Source organism: Uranotaenia lowii, chromosome 2, assembly GCF_029784155.1.
Source record: "Uranotaenia lowii strain MFRU-FL chromosome 2, ASM2978415v1, whole genome shotgun sequence".
NCBI classification, from domain to species: Eukaryota; Metazoa; Arthropoda; class Insecta; order Diptera; family Culicidae; genus Uranotaenia; species Uranotaenia lowii.
This window is the reverse complement of record NC_073692.1, coordinates 221,783,492-221,805,645: the sequence shown is the minus strand read 5'-3', so window position 1 is coordinate 221,805,645 and position 22,154 is coordinate 221,783,492. Positions and strand designations below refer to the sequence as shown.

Sequence of the window (22,154 nt, the reverse complement as noted above, 5' to 3'; positions counted from 1 at the left end):
CTGGCAACTGGATCTCGAATGAGGAACTACATCGCCGGTGTCATCAAAGGGCGAGATGGATTGGGCACACGCTGCGAAAAGATGAAAACGAGATTTGCAGAGAGGCGCTTGACTGGAATCCAGAAGGTCATCGAAGAAGAGGCAGGCCTAGAAACTCGTGGCGGCGAAGCCTAGCCGCTGAAATCCGAACTGTCGACGAGAATCTTGACTGGGACCAGGTGAAGACGCTGGCTCCGGATCGTCAACAGTGGAGGTCTTTTACCACGGCCCTATGCACCGGAGGATCGGCGCGGGATCATTAAGTAAGTAGTAAGTAATGCTAGTGTTGTTATTTGTGTTTGGTTAGCCGTTCAAAAAAGTTAACTTTTTTGGTTATGCGAATCAATTAAAGATGTGGGTTTTTGAATAGAGATAAGTGTCTCTGTTTTCTTTGTTTAATTTGTTTATTTGAAAGAGGGGCGTGAGCAATCCTAATTGGACAGCCTTTAGTATTGTCGGGATGGAGAATTTTGGAAGATCAAAATGAATTGTGCTAGCTTTGCCATAAAATATGTACCTAGAATGAACTAAGATTTCTACATATGAAAAACAAAGGATTATCTGCCCATAAAGCAAATTTCGAGAAACACACTTTAAAAGTCGTAATTGAGCAAATTTCAAAATATTTTTCGAAAATGTAAACTTTTTAGTTAATCAGGTGTGAATTTAGGAATTTAGGTGTGAAGATTAAAATATTGAAATTTAAAATTTGCAGGAGAAATTTTTTTGATGCAGCTTTCTTTGAACTCTTTTTCAAAATCGACATAAGAGATAACGACTGTTAAATTTCCTTTAAAAAAACAAATAATTCACTTTATTTAGATATAGACTATCAAATTGATATTCTACATGGTTTAATTTCAAGAAAAAATCTTAAAATTGGTATAGAGAAGAATAATTTGAACTGAAATCGATGCTTTGTGTTTAGAAATCTTTGATAATTACATCTTATATCTAATCAGAATTAATTGATACAAAATGTTTCCACTACTGAAAACATTATAAATTATTGATTAAAGACAGCAAAAATACTTTTTTCCAATTTAATTTTTAGTTTCACCAAATTCACGGTTTCGCCATATTCACGGTATAATTTTTTTTGACCGTGATAAAATCGAAAAACTACTGTAGTTGCTCTATCGAGAATCACCGACGAGCTCGTTTTTCGATTCTCGGTAGAGATTCTCTGAAAAGCATTACGGATAGATTTTTAGATGCACCTCTGTAGAGTTGTGTGTGTATGTTTTTTTGTTTTTGGTTACCCAGATGATAAATTCGAGAGATAGCAAGGCACGTCGAGTTACCGGGGAAAGAACTAATCCAGAGGGGGGCGCCAAATCGTATATATTTACTCCTTCGTTTATAGATACGCCCTAAACTCCACCTGTGGCCTCAGACCATAACCTAAACCGGTAACTGCCCTAAGACTATACTTCGGAAGGGAAGTCTTATGCGCTACCAATGCAACACTGGCTTTTTAGCCAGTTAGTTTATATTTAAGTTAAATATCACCCCGACCGGCCGAGGCCATCTTCACATCTTGGTCTGATCAACTACGCTCATAGCCTACAGTAGTTTATTGGATAGCTTCGGACTCATTCAGCTTAGTAAAGATAGGTTATGCTATGTGGGTCGCAATTTGCGTCAGTCTCCAACTCTTTTGTAGAGCAGTGATTATCCGGGCGAGCCCATCGCAAACTGTATGCCAGGCGTTGATGTCATCACACATCTTCTGCAACATGTTGTCGGCTGTCGTGTTTGGTCCGCAAGCGGCGAATGTGTTGGCACGTTCCTCTTCAAATCTTGGACAATAGATTACCACGTATTCGGGTGTCTCGTCCGCGTCACCGCATGTCAGGCAGACCGGCGAGGCCACATGTCCGAACCTGTGGTGATACTTCATGAAGCATCAGGAGTTGCGTCATGTGAAAATCCACTTCGCCATGCTTTTTTTCCATTTGATGTTTAGGATCAAACGATGGGTCCACCCTCCTCTTTCTGAGCTGTCCCACTGTTGCTGCCAGTAAGTCATGGAGATATCCCTGGCTCGTGTTCTCAAGTTTTGCGTGCCTCTATTTTCGTAGCAATAGGAGCCTTTCCCCAACAAAACCGAGATGGACATGACTCCCGCTACAACGCATGCAGCCTCCGACTAAACGGTGCACTGATGACCCGCAAATTCATTCGCCTCTGTACACTGTTCAGCTTCTGCTGGTTACACTGGATGTTTTGGCCAGATTTCCAGGCCGTCCCTCCATATCGAAGGATTGACGAAACCACACTCGAAATAACCCCCCGCTGACTACTTCGGATCCCTGAGTTGTTCGCCATTTTTCTTGTAAGTGCGGCTGTTGCTGTTGCCGACTTCTTGCACACATACTCAATGTGGCTTTTAAGGCTCATCCGGTCGTCAATCATCACACCCAAATATTTAAGCTCGCGCTTAGATTCAATAGTGCATGTCTGTTTGCGGTGAAATCAGGTTGGATATCAGGACTATCTCGGTTTTGTGTTGAGCCAACTGCAAACTCTTAGAGTGCATCCAGCTCTCCACAGTTTCTACAGCCTCTGTAGCTATTAAATAGCTGGACGATTTCTGTTGAGTTACCCATAGCTAGTAGCGCGACGTCCTCCGCGAAACCAACCAACTTTAATCCCGCAGGCGAAGTTCGTCGCGACACATCTTGGTTAGAATATTCTCAGCATTCAGAGTTGTCTACCTGATGCAAATAAAAATCGCATGTTTGGTCGATGTCTCCAAATCTATGCTTAAAATATAACATGATGAACTTATAAGGTGTAATAAGCTTGTGAATCACCCTACTGCTCAGCACCATCGGTCTGAAAAGAATTGAATCAGGGGGAAGTTGACCTCTCTGTCGCAGTGTGAACGCAACGACAATCTTCCCTGTGTGCGTTGTACGATTAATTTTATTAATCTTGTTCTTGTCACTTATTCGTTAACGCTGCTCGTTGAACTTCACTTACTGGAAACTCGCATGGATATCAGCATTAACCTGTACGTTGAGGAAACGTCTCGCTACTCTTTAGACCAAACCAAGATAAAACTTGACCTTCCGGTGGAAAACCGAGGAGTGGAGCTCGTTGGAAAAGGGTCACTTCATTGGCCAGGTATACCCGCGGATAGACTGGCTTCCGACCCCAGCGATCCTTTTGATTCGGTGTAGGACGACGTCTTTGTCGGGAACCGACCGAGTTGTTTATTGTTTATTGTTTATTGTTTATTGTTTATTGTTTATAAAAATTAAATCATCTGACATAGTTGTCTTAATGATTATCTTAATACTAAGTTTACAGAAATCGTACATTTAGTTACTATTGATTGTTTCTCATTTGATCACAAAGGTTACATTCAATCAGACGTTTAAAGGTTGCAGTTGAGACATTAAAATCAAACAGAGCGTAGTAGCGTAAGAAGCTTATTTTTGCGGAACGTAAGGGGTCGTTGTGTCCATAGCGCGTACTTCTTGTTTCCAGTGAAAGCCAGTCACGATGTCGGAGAGCTCTTTCTGGTGCATATATATTGCAACGAGATAATATCCAGGAACAGTCGATTTCATTGCGAAGAATCTTTGCCACGAACAGTGATTGACCGATGGTATGACGATTTGACAGCGTCTGAGCCCAAGCAGAGCACAACGTTGTGCATACGGCGGCAGGTTTAGAGGGTTCTCCCAAGGCAGCTCACGAAGAGCATAACGGACGAATTTACGTTGAATCGCTTCAAAACGCGCTACCCATACAGCTTCATAAGGCCACCACACCAGGTTTGCAGATTCTAAAATTGAACGCACCAGACAGCAATACAGAGCTCGTAAGCAGATAGGATCTGTAAATTCTTTACTCAAACGTATGATAAATCCTAGCATTCGGTTGGCCTTTTCAAGTGTGACACAGTAATGACGCTTAAAAGTCAGGTGACTATCCAAAACAATGCCCAGGTCCTTTATTTGATTTACCCGTTCTAAAACTTCGCCTTGTATGTTATAGTCGTACATGAAAGGATTTTTCTTCCGTCCGAATGTTATGATACAGCGCTTAGAAATGCTCAAAACTAGTAGGTTTCCAGCGCACCAATTTACTACGGTATCGATAAATTGCTGTAATATATGACAATCGGATAAACTGTTTATGACCAGAAAAATTTTCAAATCGTCTGCGTACAGGAGTACTCCGCATCCAACAAGCAGCAAATTTATGCCGTTGCAGAATAGTGTGAACAATAGGGGGCCCAAGTTACTACCTTGTGATACCCCTGAAGTTGGGATGAAATCTACAGATTCTGATGATCCAATTTTAACGGCTAGACGACGATTAGTAAGGTAGCTTCTGATCCATGCACATAGTCTTTCGGAGAATCCCAAACGTTGCAACTTTTGAAGCAGAATTACGTGATTAACTGAATCGAATGCAGCAGTAATGTCCGTGTAGATAGCGTCAACTTGCTTGCCACCATCCATGTTGGGTATACAAAATGATGTGAACACTGCTAAGTTTGATGTTACCGAGCGTTTCGGAAAAAATCCGTGCTGATTGTCTGAGATCCAATTACGACAAGCTGAAAACATGACATCGTTGACAATTCTCTCTAAGACCTTCGAGCAGGCAGCAAGCGATGTGACACCTCGGTAATTGCGCACCTCTTGCTTATCACCTTTTTTGAAGATTGGGCTCATAAAAGATTTTTTCCACATGGCAGGAAATTGCTGCAATCCAATGGACTGATTGAAAATATAGGTTAGAGGCTTCAACAGTCGAGGGAGGCACTTTTTTAACACGCAAGCAGGTATTCCATCCTGTCCAGCTGAAGTAGAGTACTTAAGATTCCTAATAGACTCTGAAACCATTTCCTCGCTTATAACAAACACGTTGTTACTTTAAATTCTATGCGTGTGTTGCGACAGGCGCTAGTCAGAGATAAGCTGCTCTCGACCGACACACGACGGTCAAAAGGTGTCGAACATCGAGGACGAAATGAAGTCGAACCTCGAGTCGTTAGAGGAGATGTAAGGCTTCGGATCTTCAAGAGGAGAGATTAACCCCCAGTTTTCATGATGAGGATTCCGATCTCGAGTAGCAAGAGGATAAATTGGGCCTTGAGCTAACAAGAAAAGTAATATGCGTGTTCTTAAAAGATACCAGAAACAAGCCATTGCTGAACGTTTGGTCGTTTTACGCCAGAGCACGACCGGAACGTTGAGCAGCCTATTTCGGCTTCGATAAAGCTCCAGCCGATCTCCAGCTCACCAAGCAACTTCAAAGTGTCCGCCAGTCCATCGACACCCCGCCGCCCCAAGAGAACGATCTGACGCCGCAGGCCTGCACAATAAGGGTGAGTAGATCGCCACATACTACACATAAATACATCTCATACAACACACAGTTTATAAACAGATAATAAACAAACAACTAGAAGAGAATTTGAAGAATTACTTATTGTTTTTCGACACTAATCACATCCGAGTCTTGGGAATTCAAAGTATGCCCAAATCCGATCTTGAGGTTCTTCGTGAGATCAAGCTCCAGCTAGCCAACAAAAGAAGGTCACGCTCATGTATACCCACCTACCTCACTGATCCCAAGAGTAACGACCAGAGATCCGAGGGCTTACCCTGTCCCCTCTGGACACGTGGTAATTGAATCTTGTGTTAGGCCTAGGATCGATTCTAGTCTGCTACGCGTATGATTTTCCAAAGTCGGCAGATTTGGGCCACTCTAGGCTTTATTTATTTATCGCTTTCCGTCTCACGACATAACCTGATGAACAATATTCCTCCAATTTACCCGGCCCATGGAAACCGTTCTCCAACTCCTCGGGCATCCCACATTCGCCAGATTACGCTCCACTTGGTCTATCCACCTCGCTCGTTGCGCACCTGCTCGTCTCGTTTCTACCGGATTCGTAGCGAACACCTATTTTGCAGAAAAGTTGTCCGGCATCCTTGCAATATGTCCCGCCCAGCGTATCCGTCCAGCCTTCACCACCTTCTGGATACTAGGTTCGCCGTAGAGTCGCGCGAGCTCGTGATTCATCTTTCGCCTCCACACTGCGTTCTTCTGCACGCCGCCAAAGATGGTTCTTAAAACTCGTCGCTAGAATACTCCGAGTGTACGCAGGTCCTCCCCGAGCAATATCCACGTCTCGTGGCCGTAGAGGACAACCGGTTTAATGAGCGTTGTGCACAGGCTACACTTTGTGCGGGGGCTAAGTCTTATCGACCGCAGTTGCTTGTGGAGCTGGTGTCATTGTCTGCGGTCACCAGTGAGCCGAGATGGACAAAGTCTTTGACTATCTCCAGCTCGTCGCCGTCGTTCTTAACCTTGTTATTACTGGACAAGCGGCCTCAGTCGGTCTCTGATCCGCAGACCAGCATATACTTCGTCTTGGATGTATTAATTATTAACCCAATCCTTCCTGCTTCACGTTTCAGTTTGCGATGGATCTCCTTCACCCCGCAGATGATCTGCCGACAATATCAATGTCGTCGGCAAAGCAGATAAGTTGACTGGATGTGTTGAAAATCGTGCCCCACATTTCGCCCACCGCTCGTCGAATAACACCTTCTAGCGCTACGTTGAACATCATGCTTTGTCGAAGCCTCCTGCGCGATTCGAATGAAATCGACAATTCATCCGAAATCCGTACACAGCACTGCGTTCCATCCACCGTGTCGCCTTGCTTGTGGCGTTAGGCGGCAGAGTAGGATTCGGGACAACACTTTGTAGGCGGCATTGAGGACAGTGATCGCTCGGTAGATCTCATAGTCCAATTTAGTCTACACATAAGTATTTTCGGGTACAACAGATTGGAAAGCATTTCCATGGACAAAAAGTTGATTCGAATGATAAGGTTTTTGCGGCCAATAAGTTGTGAAACCATTTGCGACCTTCTAGAAAAAGCATTAACCCAAAAAGTTTCGAGCCACTCATGCTTACTGCTCACTAAAGCAAACGTTAGAACAACTGTGAGGAGGTGAAACTGCATTCAGCTTGATTTTTATTTGAATTGTGTTTAGCGTTAGTTTGGAAACCATCCTACCAATCTCTGAAAAATTTGCCTTTTTTAACCTTCTAGAAAAATAAGCCAACTCACCACTTGTCCTTCCCCTTCTTGTCGGTAAAACTGTCCGGTTGTTTCTCGAAAAAGTCGTACAGAACCCGGTGAGCCTCGCGTATGTCCTGTGCGTAGCGCTGACGAGATACCTCAATCAAAGTTCGGTCTACCAGAATGATGTGCTTGTTGTGCAACAACAGTGGTCCCATTTTCCAGCAGAAATGTGTCCAGAGCTTGGTAGTGGACCCTTAAGGAATATGAAAACATAGCTGATTAATCCAAATTTCTTTATTTAAAATTTTAATAAACCTACCGGAAACTAAATTTGAATTCCTAATAAGCGTAATGATCTCTGTCTCCAGCAAGCCTTCCCGGGCTGTGACCAACAATGAGATAATAAACTTGGTAATTGCAGCTGTAAATTTCTCTTCCAGTATTTCGAACACTTTCTGACTTATGTGAGACACCGATGTGTCGCTCAGCTCTGTAACGCCTAGCCATGCAAGCCACCACAGAATCTGCAAGAATTTAAAATTATTCGTTAGAAGTATTCTTAACATTTATCATTTCCATTCTTACCTTTGCTTGAACGGAGATTTTTTCGTTGGATTTCTTCCAACTGTCAGGTAACTGTAGAGCGCCATTTGCCGAGTAGATATCTCCACCTCCGAAGCACAGCACATCCTCCCACTGTTCCTGGGTGAACGGTGTGAGGTACAGAAAACTCTCCGGTGAACCAATTTTCTCCAATAATCGCTTTAGGGCGACATCTTCATCTCCCAACTTGGCGAGCGCATCTTGACTAGGACACGAAGAGGACACGGTTAAAATAAGCTTGACATTCTCCAGCAGCTCAGTTGGCAACCAGGCCAAATCATTCGGATCACACAGCCTATCGACGGAATCAATGATTATCGTGATTTGTTGTTTGGTGTTTTCGATCAGCTCCTTCAGCGCTTCCGAATAGGATTGAATCGTCTGAGAAAAGAAATTTATATATCATCCAAATACGAGAAATTATTAATGCGTGAAGACTCACATGTTGACACCTCGTGGGAGTTCCATTCACTAGCACCGAAATTTGTTCGGTAATAGAACCCAACAGAGAGGTAACATCCGAACTCAAAGTCGTAAGATTCGCATATCTACAAAAAAAATCTTTTCAGAATAATACTTCAAACTTCAGCTCAGAACTACAAACCTTAACACCAAATGAGACTCCGGCAGCCAGGTGTGAACGTTCTGTGACACTTTGGCAACCAGAACACTTTTGCCGGCACCGGTTTTCCCGTAGATGACCAACGGTTTCCTCCTGGAGCTCATGAGATACTCCTTGATCCGATCGGTAACCGAGAAGTTGGCGCAATTCTCGTTCAGAACCCGTGAGTGACGGTTGACCTCCTCGATCTCACCGAGCAAACGTCGATCGACGCCGAAAGTGCAGTACGGTACCGAGTGTTTGACCGTGTGCTCGTCGATGATGGCGTCGATTTCGGCGGACAGGCAGGTATCCAGAAGGTTGGCGAACTGATCCAACTGTTGGCCAATGTTTGCCGGGATACGCAGGATGTGCTTTTCGGACAGGTGACTCTATGGAAATTTTATTTAAAAAATGTTAAATATAGTTTGCTCGCAATATTCTAATGAATTCTCAATGACAAGGTTGTTGAGAATCAATAGTTTTTTTTTAAATTAGTTTAAGTTTAAAAAAAAATCAAAAATGTATTTTTTTTTCAAAAGTAAATGTATTGAACTGTTCCGTTTTTTCTGTGTGGATCGGATCTACCGACACAGAATCAACGTTGCGATGTTACACAGTCAGTCAGTGAATAACCAAGTGAATCAAAGAGCGAATTGAGAGAACCATTTCAAAATATTTCAGGTGGTGTGAAAATACGGAGAAAAAAGTATAGTATTTCCAACTGTAATCCACTTATATTCAATCATATATCTGATTGCTTCTCGGCCAACTATAATTATGAAAATTTCAACAAAATATAAAATAGACAATCTGATTGATTTCTTACATTCAACAGTAGGGGAGAATGAGGATACTTGATCCCTGGGGATACTTGTTTCTTAGCTATATCTCGAAACTGGAATGTCTTACAAAGATCAAATGTTCTAGAAAAATGAGCAAAATAACAATGCTTGTAGTTTAAAATTTTTTAACAAAATAATTGTTTGAGTAATTGAACTTTGTTTAAAAAATTTCACAAAATGTAACTTGAAGATCTTTTTTCATCACTTTAAAATTTTCCTTACATGGGAAAATTATGAAAAAAATATTTGTTCCAATGTATCAATCGTCGAGCGTATATTTATTTTCAAAGCAATGGAAAACTCTCAACTTTTTTCAGAAAAAGTTTTCTAAAATGTTGATTATGGGTACAATTGATCCCCTAGAGTTGGGTACAATTGATCCCTCTTCCAAACGGCATATTCTTTTCCTTAATTGATCGTTATGATTGCTGATTACAAAATTACCAATATTCATCCAAAAACTAATATTTATCAAACAATTGTCTGAAGAAAAGAGCAAAAATAATTACTTTTCTCTTAATTATAAAAAAAATAGCGCCTTTAAGTATGCAATGTTATTAGCGTTGAGACAAAGTTATAGAATTTTCTTCTTATGTCTGCTATAAATTGTGAAATGAGAACAAACATGACCAAAATAGTCAATTAACATTCTATCTTGGGGTTTTGTTTGATTTTTATACAAGGATTATGGCTTCCTGAATAAAAGATCAAGTCTCCTTAAATAGGGTATCAAGTTTCCCCTAACTTCAGAAAAATTGCATTTTTTTTACTCCCACGAAAATTCTTCTAGTTCATCAACGGGTTCTAGTATCGTTCTAATTTTTGGAGCATAGAAACTTGAAATTACAAGACGGCGAGTTGCTAAATTTTTCCAAAAAGATATGGTGAAAATAAGACAAGGGGGATCAAGTATCCCCACTCTCCCCTATATAAAATACATACGACTATAGTTGTATGATTAATTTTGTGCAGTCAACTATAAATATAATAGATTCAATTATAATGTACGATTGATGTCATACATTCAACAATAATTATAGTAGATTCAACTATAATAATATGATTGATTTAATTACAAATATGATAGTTTCAACTATAATAATATAATTGATTTAATTATACATAAATAAATATGATAGTTTCAATTATATTTCTATGATTGATTCAATGAGGTCAACTATAAATATTGTAAATTTCAATTCCGTACTTCTGCACCCAGCAAAGATTGACTTTGTGGGGGGAAAATTCACTCAATATCATTACATCAAACTATCATACGCTGACTTACCAATGCGAGTTTCCTATGGAATCCTGCCAAGATCACGTAAAGGAACGTCGAGACCCATGTTGATTTTGCGGGCAACCAGATTAGGTGTTCCTTTCCCAATTCCAGGAATAATCGGTTTTTTACACGACCGCTGGTAGAGGAAAATGTTTTCCCATCGCCGGAAAACGCTTGCGCTTTGCCACCGACGTCGAGGAATGCCGGTTGAGCCCTAAAAACAGCACTACGATCGCTGCAGGGAACACGTACAGGTCTCACACTTACGATTTATTTATTTTTTTGTTTTTTGGCTGATGAACACGGATGAAGACTATAGTATTCAAGTAGCAGCACAATCATAAAAATATAGTTTAATTTACTATATTTATAGTTCAATACCTACAGAATCAGTCATACATTTGTAGTTGAGTCTATCATACTTACAGTTGAATCGATTATACCACTACAGTTGAATCTATCATATTTACAGTTGAATCAATTATACCACTATAGTAGTTAAATCTGTTTTATTATTGTTGAATCACTAAAATCAATCATACAATTGTAATTGAATTTATCATATTTACAGTTAAATCAATTATACCACTACATGATGATGAAATTTCAATTTTTTTAAAAAATTGCGCAAAGTAGTGAACTTTGAAAAATTCCAGTAATTTCAATTTTCGTTGCATCGAAAATCTAAAGACAGCAAAATGTTAGAATTTTAGTAAAGTTTGTTGTCATATTTTTTCTAAAACTCTACCATCGCTCAAACAGTATTTAATAGCAATCGAATGAAAAGTAGGTTTTTTAGACCACTTTTTTAACTTTTTGTGACCATTTCATTAAAAAAATTTAAAAAAATATTTCTTGTCTTCATGATGTAGGCATTAACTTCAGCTTTCATATGCATAAGGCAAATATTTTTTTGGACGTGTAATATATGAACTACAGCAGTTTTCGTGAGGCATGTTTTTCGGATTTTTTTTTTCTTTCATGCTGAATAACGAGAAAACTTGTAACTTTAGCTGTATATGATGTTCTAAACATATTTTACTGACATTACAAGGTTTCTTTTGATGTAAGTTTTGTTTAAATCGGTTTAACACGTCAAAAGTTAAAACGATTTGAGCTTGTGGTGTCAAATTGACACTCCAAGTGCTGATTAGGGTAATGAAATCTAATGCGGATGAGGGTTAAAATTAACCTACACGGATTTTTCCGTCAAACGTCACTCGTATAAAAAACTGATGAGATTGAGATGGTGTTGTTGTGAGTTTGTATTTTGCCATTTATGTGTTTTTCTGAGTATTTTGTAATAAAATTAGGTTTAAAAAATGTGCTGCAAAATTATTGAAATGTATTGTTATAGAATGCTTGTTTTCAAATTTCAGAAATCACATTTGAATATGAATAATTCAGACTCTCTGAATGACTAAGTAGTCTGTTTTTTAGTAAGAATTTGGAGCTCTGAATTTGAATTGTATCAAACCAAAAATATTAATTCAAAACTTTGAGTTCTCAGTGAAAAAATTTCAGTTCATTCCTATCAATGTGGATTTCAGATCTAAATTTGAACTAAATTGTTATTTGATTGAGAATCCAAAACACATACCAAAAAGGCAAAACCGTTTTTGAAACATTGTAGACTAAAACCCTTGAATTCGTTTTTCTGCACTCACCTTCAAATCATTTTGTATATTGCCCAATCTACGAAGCATCTCGATCTCCGTTGAGGAAGAGTTTTCGGTAACCTTTAGAGGAGCAATTGAGTTCTGGATCCAGATGCACCGTTTGGACAGTTCTTGATTAATTAGAACGGTGTTGTTGATTTCCTGGGAATAGAAGAGCCGATGAAGTATTGAATCATTTTAAGTAGTTTTAAACTAACCTGTTCTACAACCGTTGTCAAATAGGAATCACACAGCTCTTTCGAGAAGATGTCAACCAAAATGCTCAACAGGGTCGAGAGTTCTTTTTCCGATTCCTCCGATGAGAGATTCTGAAAACAATAAAAACGAATAGAATTAACTCAAGATGCGAATGACTACCTCGCCGAATCAACTCACCGATTTGTTTTTAGTAGTCAGACGATAGCAAGCCGGCTGGGATTGATCGTCCAGGGTGTACCAACTCTCCAGAATAGCCCGTTCCTGCGGGTTCTTCTCGGCCGTTTGGAGGGCTGCTGCAAAGTCTTGACTTTCGATGGTTAACGGTAGCAGCGGATCGCCCAGGCTGGTGCTCAGGAACAACACCGGAATCAGGTAGGAATCGCCCGATTGCCGTGCGATTTCAGCCAAACAGTTGGCAGCTAGATCGTGACCACCCTGAGCCTCCAATGGTCCCTTGAACCACTTGTTGACATCCAGGCTGCTGCCCTTGACCTGCATCAGATGCAAATCCGACACGTGTAATTCGAATCCCCGGCTTTGACATTTCTGGTTCAAGCCCTTGTAGACATCGCGAAGAACCGTTTTCTCCGTTTGGTAACCTGAGGTTGTTAAAGAAGATTTTAAATCATAATTAAATAGTTTCATAACAGTAAAGAAAACTTAAATAAATAATAGTTATTTGTGTAGCGAGTTACAAAACAGTTATTTATGCAACAACTTACAAAAAGAGGGATTTTTTCAGCAAAAGTCGTAAATTTATCCAACGAGGCTTGCCGAGCAACAACAAAATAATGTATGTGTATTTGTAGAATACAAACAATTCACATACACTCATACATTATTTTTCTGCTGCTTTGTTTGACGGATGATGCGAATATAGCCGTATAATGCAACAATCAAAATAATCGATCATGAATGGTCATAAAAAAATAAACTCGCCTGGACCAGGAAACGAACTCTAGACGTCTGAGTTGCCTCTCCAACACCTTACCACTAAGCCAAATCGTCAGATGAAATAAGTCGAGCTGTAGCTCTATAATTGAGTTGACTCCATCTAGTTGATTTCGATGCTAGATTCTACGGCAGAAAATGCTCTTCGTACCCCGATCAATAGTGCTCTATTCGCCTCGTGTCAACAAGTTAAAGTAAAAACGCATTTCAAAATTGATTAGAGTGAAAAAGCAAAACTTCAAGATGACTTATCGATCCTTAAAGCTCATTTTCCGGTGTTTAAAAATGATTATTTTTTGTCACTTGAGAACCACGTTGGTTATTTTTAAATATTTCTGCTAAGTGTAATAGAAGATTGCGTTTTTACTGAAAACAATATATAATAGGAAGTACGAAACTATTCCTCATTATTTTTTTTATGAAAATACGTACTTCTATAGATAAGAGGGGTGCTAACTATGCCCCGGGTGCTAATTATGCCCACATTTCCCCTACTCACCATCATCGGCAGCCAAAATGTAGAGAACTATTTTCCGGTGTTTATCAGTCCGACGATTGGTAGTTGGCTTTCCGTACAATGGCACCAAATTTTGCGGTAAATTCTGATGCACCGAGGGGACCGGACAGGGCGGCGTTGCCACTAGTGGGCTACTTGTAGTTGAATCCGCTAAAAGTATAAATCAATGTTTTGTAGAAATGTTGTCTATATCTTAAAGAATTTTTATCTATACACGAGAACAAGTAACTTACCGGATAGCGTAACCGAGCGCACATTTTCCAAAGCCTTCGGAAGAGGCCTGGTTGCGTCAGTCGAGGAGGAAGCCCCAGCAAGACCACCACTAGCGGTCGAGTTGTTAGATACTGGCCCGGTTCCGGACCCATCGGACGTCACCTCCGGTGCGGCTAGCGGAGCCTCTTTGGCATTGTTTTGTCCAGGTTTGGATTTGTTCTTGTCAGCCAGCTGGTAGGAGGGAGACCTAAAAGGTAAAAAACAAAACAATAAAATAGTTATAAGTTTAAACACTTCAGGATAGTAAAATATTCAAGTCATAAAATTTCAGCAAACATTTCAAATCAATATTGCATAGCTTTTAGAAGGGTGACTATTGGTCAAAATTAAAAATGTTTGTTTTAGAAATATATTCAAATTTTAAAACATGATAGCTCATCAGAACCGGAGGACTTGAAGAAGGGGTAATATACCCCAACCCCGTATACAAGAAGGGCGACAAATTGGACTGAACTACCGAGCGATCACTGTCCTCAATGTCGCCTACAAAGTACTGTCCCGAATCCTACTCCGCCGCCTAACGCCACAAGCAAACAGATTCATGAGAAGTCATCAGGTCGGCTTCATGCAGGGACGGTCTAGGACGGATCAGATCTTCACTTCACGGCAAACCCTTCAAAAATGTCAAGTCCCTACGCACCATCTATTCATTGACTTCAAAGCCGCGTACGACACGATCGTCCGTGACGAGCTATGAAAAATCATGGACAAGAACGGCTTTTCCGGGAATCTGACCAGACTGATCAAGGCGACGATGGATGGTACGCAGTGCGGTGTGCGGATCTCGGGAAATTGTCGAGTTCATTCGAATCGCGCAGGGGGCTTCGACAAGGCGATGGTATATCCTACATGATGTTCAACGTAGCTCTAGAAGGTGTTATTCGACGAGCGGTGGGCGAAATGGGGGGCTGTTTTGCCGATGACATTGATATAGTCGGCAAATCCTCGGCGGGGCGGTGGAGGAGATCTATCGCAAACTGAAACGCGAAGCAGGGTTAATGATTAATACATCCAAGACGAAGTATACGCTGGCCTGCGGATCCGAGACCGACAACAAGGTCACAATCGACGGCGACGAGCTGGAGATAGACGAAGACTTTGTCTAACCTGGCTCTCTAATGACCGCAGAAAATGACACCAGCCGTGAGATCCAGCGGCGTATGATCAGCGGACTCCACAAGCAACTGCGATCGAGAAAACTTAGCCCTCGCACAAAGTGTAACCTGTACATGACGCTCATTAGACCGGTTGTTCTCTACGGGCATGAGACATGAATATTGCTCGAGGAGGACCTGCGTACACTCGGAGTATTCGAGCGACGAGTGTTAAGGACCATCTTTGTCGGCGTGCAGGAGAACGAAGTGTGGAGGCGAACCACGAGCTCGCGCGACTCTACGGCGAAACTAGTGTCGAGAAGGTGCTGAAGGCTGGTCGGATACGCTGCAAAACAGGTGTTCGCTACGAATCCGGTAGGAACAAGCCGAGCAGGGGCGCAACAAGCAAGGTGGTTAGACCAAGTGGAGCGTGATCTGGCGAATGTGGGATGTCCGGGAATTAAAGAACAGTTGCCATGGATCGAATGAATTTTAGGAATTATGTCCGTCAAGTTATGTCGTGAGACGGAATACTACGAAAATAAATGAATAAATGATTTATCTTTATTAGTCATCATTGATTGATACTGAAAGACAAATTTCATGTCATGTTTTTTCACACTTTATGGGATCATTCTTCACTAAAACATATAGGTTATATTTTTTAGAGTTTTTGGTAACATTTTTTCTTAAATCAGGCAACTAGAACAAATGGGCGAAAATAGGTAAATTTTGTTTGTCTTGTATTTTTTTAAATGATATTTTCCAGCCAATATTTTTACTATTTTATATTTACTATTCAAAAACAAGTCTGTATTGTTATACTTTCTATATGAGCTTTAATTAAAATAGTAATTTATAAAACAACCCAAACGTCACCTTCTCGTACCCATTGTTACTCCACACGACGGTAATCAAAAGGCTATTAACGAAAAATAAATACAAAACCATGCTCCAGCTCGCTTACCGAATGCAATGTGGCGAGGGGAGTCGATAATGCTATTTAGCTGAATTATTTATTCAAATTATGCAGCTACAGGTTTAGTTTATTTCTATCCGCATCCAATTCCAAAGCCGTGCCGCCGCCCGGCTAAAGTTGGACGAGCCTCTAGAATCCATTTGTGGCACGCTATTTCTAAATGGATGGCTGCCCGACACGTTTCCTAGGACATTTCAAACAATCGAGTTTATTTTTTCAGATTTTGGGCATAATAGAAAACTTGAAACCGTTTCCAGTAAGCTAATGCAATGTTTTGAAAGATTATAAACTATTATAAACTAAACATATCAAGTGGCTCATACGAACTAGATGAGCAGAAACTTCGCCGGTTGTATATTCTTGTGCTGGTAACACATTCCACCATGAGGTGAAATCGCTTTTCTGGAATTTTCTGCACTGTTATCATTCTAGATTTCAGCCAATTTATTTGAAAATGAAAAAAAAATGTAGCTAAGGGAAGCAAATTGAAATTCCTTCAAAGTGAATATAATTTGGTCATTGAAAAATTCAAGTTGTTTTTGTTGTGATCGATTACTTTTGTGACGTGAATTCACCATTTTTGACTTCAGTACATACAACTTTGATTTCCTGTTCTCTCTGTGGAAATAGAATATCGGTGTCTTCAAAAAAGATGTAGAAAAAAACATAACCCACAATTTGACTCGCAGAACTTTTCAATTGAACAACAACGAACGAAGTTATGCTTATTTGAAGTTGTGACGTGAATTCACTCAGTTAAAAAAGAACTGGGTGGTTAACTGAATTCACGTCACGAAATATACAGTTATATACTAAACCATTCTTTAGAACCATCAAATTTCATGTGCAATTTTAAAAACGATATTTTGTTGTTCCGACTATTACAATCATAAATTTTCAGTATCTTTACCTAACTTTTTCCTTATTTTGATTAATACTTTTTCAGAGCGATCACATGTCAGTTTTTATCTATTGGCAATTGTATAGCAGTAAATATATTAAAAGATCATACGTTAAAATTACTACTGTTTCTCATAGTCTACATTTTATATTTTTTTAATCATTTTGTATTTTTATTTGAAAGTAACGAACTCATTAAAAAATCCACTGAATTATGTTCAATTTGTAAAAATCCGACCATCTGGAGGGTCAAAATAGCTTTCAGAGCATATTTTCTTTATAAAATTTTATAGGAAAAATAATTTTGTGACGTGAATTCGAATGCGTTGTTGTAACTCATTTAGATTTCAACCGATTTCTATAAAATTTTGTGTTTTAGAATCGTCTTATCATTTTTAAAGAAAATCTAATTTTTTATGTCAGAAAATATCAAAGTTTTCTCGTAAAATTAAAAAGATCCTTTTTTGTGACGTGAATTCACTGATTTGCGACTGATTTTGTTCGCTTTTCAAAACAACCACATTGAATATAAACAAATTCTTTTTTCTGCAAAATGAAGCAGTGTTTTTTGACTTCAAAACATATTAAAAAAAATCCAAAACAAATTCATCCATATATTTTAAAAGATTATTTTGTAAAAGTTGTCAAAATAACCGCTTTTTTCAACAAAAAAATTGATTTTCGAAATCATATAAAACATATGTAAAAAAATATTTTTCTCTTTTTCCGTTGGTTTTGTGTGATTTGAATTATCAAAATAATTGGCAAGTTTGAGATTTTTTAAAACGCGAACTGATAAAAATCACTTTTGAGCGGTACAAACGCGTGGAATGTGTCTGGTGAGTTTTTTGCAAATCCAGAAAAGCTTTCTTTAGCGTGAACTCCATCAAAACTGTGTTGGGAAACTGCCTTGAAAGGATGTATATGGGCCTGAATAAATCCGAAAAATCAATGTTGAGACTTAATTTGGTTTTAACTGCAAGATAGTGCTGCCATCTACGCCTTGAAACTGGAAAAAGTGTGGCTAACTAAAAAAATTGAATTCTAACTCTGTTACGTAAAGATTTGATAGCTGGGTTTGTACAGCTCCAAAGCTGAAATTAGATATGTATGTATTTCGTTACTTTTAGGGAAATTATTAGCTTATTTCTAGACTTACATTTCAGTACAATCTACGTGTTTTTGCTCAGGTTTTCAACTGACTACAAAGTCTGAGGCACTTTACTGACTGCCTTATCAGCCTTCCCTACATTTAGTGATTTCTAATGAGTAATTTAATTTTATAAAAGTTATGATTTGGTGCTCGCTCACCTTACGCAACGAATGATAATTTTGGTTTTAAATATGAAACCACTTTGGTTTAACCGTAGCTCATGTGTCTCTGTCTGGTACGTGACTGACCAACTGTAAGGTTAGAATTAGGTTAGACGAAAATTTAATATGATAATGAGAAATCCTTACAACTTGGAAGAAATTCGTTGGCCTCCACGGACCCACTATACTTCACTTGATTTGCACAGAGCTCAATAAAGAAATCCAAACTACCAAAACTACTGATAATATTTCCGACAATGTAACTTGGGAATACTTGCGAAATGTACGTTTGCAAAATGAGGTGACTTGGCAAATGATGACAGATTCTAGTCGCTTTCTGTTTTGGTGTTGGTGTGCCTAATCTTATTATACGACTTACCAGATGTGTCGTAACAAACTCGTTTTTTATGATTTTAAATTAACCCAGAACGATTGTTTCATTATTTCACGTCATTTTATTAAGAAATTAAGCAGTTTGATAAAGTATCATAGCATAGCTCAAATGTCAAAATCGAATATCTCTTAATTTTATTTATTTACATAGTATACCGTCTCACGACATAACTTGACGAACATAATTCCTATAATTCACTCGGTCCATGGCAACCGTTCTCCAATTTCTCGGGCACCCCACGTTCGCCAGATCACGCTCCACTTGGTCTAACCACCTCGCTCGTTGCGCCCCCGCTCGTCTTGTTCCTACCGGATTCGTAGCGAACACCTGTTTTGCAGGACAGTCGTCCGGCATTCTCGCAACATGTCCCGCCCAGCGTATCCGGCGTATGCGAATATCTCTTAAACACCCCTTAAAACCATTGGCATCCATCATCTATTCAAATAGCTCGTAGAAGGATTTTTATACACTTTAAAACAATAAAGTTAAAGAAATTTTGTTGATTTTTGTAAAAAATATAAGTGGGACTATTCTTATTGTGCACGTTTTTCATTTTTTTACCCTCAACGCCTATTGCTTAATCCAAACCACTGCTTATACTTCATTTATCCGTTGAACAATTTAAAACAAATTGTAGAAGACCATTTTAATTTTTTTTTAAATTTTTGTTTCGTTCACTGTATAATGTTTACATGTTCAAAATATTCTGGCGTTCTGTCAAGTGGTTTTGAGAAAACGTCTGATAAAATGTTCTTTCGCCATATTTGTGGACAGAATCGAGAAAAATCTCAGAAAGTCCTATTGAGAGACGGGAGTTATTCTTATTATCTGAGGGGTTTGCGTCGGAGATCTTCAAGTTTTTCCCAAAATTTAAAATTTGGTTCATTTTTGCAACTTGAAAACAAATGATTCTTAATTGTCATAAACTTATGACTTCCACTATGATTGATGGTCTCAAAAATTACTCTCTGTCAGGCTCACTTTGTGTAGCGATTGAAGTCGATATTCATCATCGTGAAATCACCTTTGATGAGTTTTACTTTTAAGTCGGGAGAAACTCCCTCGTCAACAGGCAGCGCAAGTGAAACGAAGATAACTGGGCCAATGGCTCCATTCAATCATCCCTAAAGTTAACCTCACGCCATGGTTAAAGAAGTTGGACTTGAGCCGAGAATTAATCAAAACATTTTCTCGTCTCATTTCCAACCACTGTGCTTTGGACGCGTTCCCTACACCCAAAAGAATAAAGAATTTTTTTTTCTATGGGATTTTTTACGTAAACTATGATTTTGCTGCATAATATCGATTCTACGTCTGTTTTTAGTAAACACAGTGTGTAACGGAAGCCCTGGTAGTTACGACTTTAAAGTCTGCTTCATTTAATATTGGAACAAATTCTTTTGCTCATTGTGGCGCTCCTAGTGGACGGATTTGGAAACTTTTTTCACCCACGTGTCGGGAAATTCATTACCTTTCACCATGTATTTATGTCATAACACCAAACGATAGCATTTTGTAAACAACCGCCATGGAAGCCGAACGGAGAGATCAAATTGTGCACAGTTTTCTTGAAAATCCATTGTTGTCGGCATCGAAGCTAGCTAAACAGCTTAAAATGCCCAGAAACACCGTATGGCGTGTTATCAAGCAGTACAAGAAAACATTGACGACGGCTCGGAAGCCGCATTCGAAGCGTCGGAGTGGAACTGTCGACCGGAAACTGCGTGGGAGAGTCATCAAGGCCGTCAAGAGGAATCCCAATCTTTCAGACCGCGATTTGGCCAATAAGTTCCAGGCCGCTCACAGTACGGTGCGACGAATTCGTCTCCGGGAAGGAATAAGGTCATTCCGAGCCAGCAAACAGCCAAATCGGACGCTGAAGCAGAACAATGTGGCCAGAATCCGTGCTCGAAAGCTGTACGACCAAGTGCTGACCAAGTTCGACGGATGTAAAGTCTGCTTCATTTAACATTGGAACACAAACAATTGCGTGTAGTTCAGTCATTTATTAACGAATTCATAATTTGTTTTTCATACAAATGTAGCATTTTCTTTACTCTTTCATAAAAAAAAATTAAAAAAATTATTCATTGCTGTTTCGAAGAAATTCTCGTACTCGTACTCGTAAGAAAACTGCGCACAATTTGATCTCTCCGTTCGGCTTCCATGGCGGTTGTTTACAAAATGCTATCGTTTGGTGTTATGACATAAATACATGGTGAAAGGTAATGATTTTCCCGACACGTGGGTGAAAAAAGTTTCCAAATCCGTCCACTAGGAGCGCCACAATGAGCAAAAGAATTTGTTCCAATATTAAATGAAGCAGACTTTACTTCCACATAATCGTTGCATGAATTTCACGTAAAGTCTAAGTGAATGATTTAAATCCGTTTTGTGCGTTTGTCTTAAGCGTGTGGTTGTAAATTCTTATTAGAGAAGGGAATTGTCAGCCAACTGATTTCGTAAGCTGTTGTAAAATTTTTGTGTCTAATGAAACTGTGGATTCAGCTTTGTCTTTTTGGTAAGTGATAATGATGCTTATGATAATCATGATTTTTTTTTTGTTTTTCATCCCCTTTTAGCAATGGACACAACTCATCTTTCGTTGAACCTGGTGATGATCGCTCGTTTTTTAGTTGGACTGTACGGAAAAGATGTTCAACAGAACATATGAACGCAACAAAGGTGATTTATTTTTTATTTCAATAAAATTTTTTTTAATTAAATCATACTTTTAAATTTTTGCAGGATTCAAAAAACCAAACGAGCTGCGGGAATTAAAGGAAAAGTGATAAAATTGGTGTGAAAATAAAGTTTATTCTCAATTAAATTTGGTTTTATTTTTTATCATAATAAACAAAATGAAAATACAAAGTAGAAACAACATGAATTTCATTCCTATACTAAAAATATTCCCAGTAGCTTTTACAAATACACGGCGTTGAACGTACTTAAAATTTACGTAAATTGTGGGTGAGTTCCATGAAGCACGAATTCTTATAGGCATGCGTTTACGCATTTTTTTTCGTAGCATTTACGTGAAAATCATTGGGATAAAAATTATGTAGTTTTGGGTGAACCGTAAAACGGGGTAACATTGATCACCGGGGAAAATTTGACCAACAATAAATTTTTCCATATTATCATCAATAACTCAGTCTATAGTTTGAATTTTTGAAAACTGTTTTCAACGTTTGAAAGCCTTTAAATTGAGTATCAAATAGGAAAAATTGGGTTTCTTTTTTAAATTTTTTCTGTTTTTAAAAATGTATTTTCAAAATCTTGAAATATCTATTTTTTCCAAGACTCGCAAACAAACAGCTCTCCTGATGATACCAAAAGCATTTAGAAGCAAACGGGTTGTTGAATGTGATAGAACAACTTTTTTTCTTTGTAAACGTATAGTTAGAGTGCTA

The 22,154-nt window shown here is 39.0% G+C and overlaps 1 protein-coding gene across 7 annotated transcripts in view; it reads right to left on the bottom strand.

Annotated features, from left to right (window-relative positions):
* LOC129744228 (uncharacterized) overlaps positions 1–22,154 on the bottom strand; it is a 74,605-nt gene that overhangs the window by 8,923 nt on the left and 43,528 nt on the right. For all 7 annotated transcript variants that reach the window (XM_055736643.1, XM_055736647.1, XM_055736644.1 and 4 more), the window contains exons 3-12: positions 14,018–14,244; positions 13,767–13,934; positions 12,494–12,915; positions 12,316–12,426; positions 12,107–12,259; positions 8,316–8,704; positions 8,154–8,259; positions 7,694–8,092; positions 7,428–7,632; positions 7,154–7,361 (exon numbers count right to left, since the gene is read on the bottom strand). In XM_055736643.1, coding sequence (XP_055592618.1) covers positions 7,154–7,361; positions 7,428–7,632; positions 7,694–8,092; positions 8,154–8,259; positions 8,316–8,704; positions 12,107–12,259; positions 12,316–12,426; positions 12,494–12,915; positions 13,767–13,934; positions 14,018–14,244 — 2,388 coding nt within the window. The remainder of the gene's footprint in view (positions 1–7,153; positions 7,362–7,427; positions 7,633–7,693; positions 8,093–8,153; positions 8,260–8,315; positions 8,705–12,106; positions 12,260–12,315; positions 12,427–12,493; positions 12,916–13,766; positions 13,935–14,017; positions 14,245–22,154) is intronic.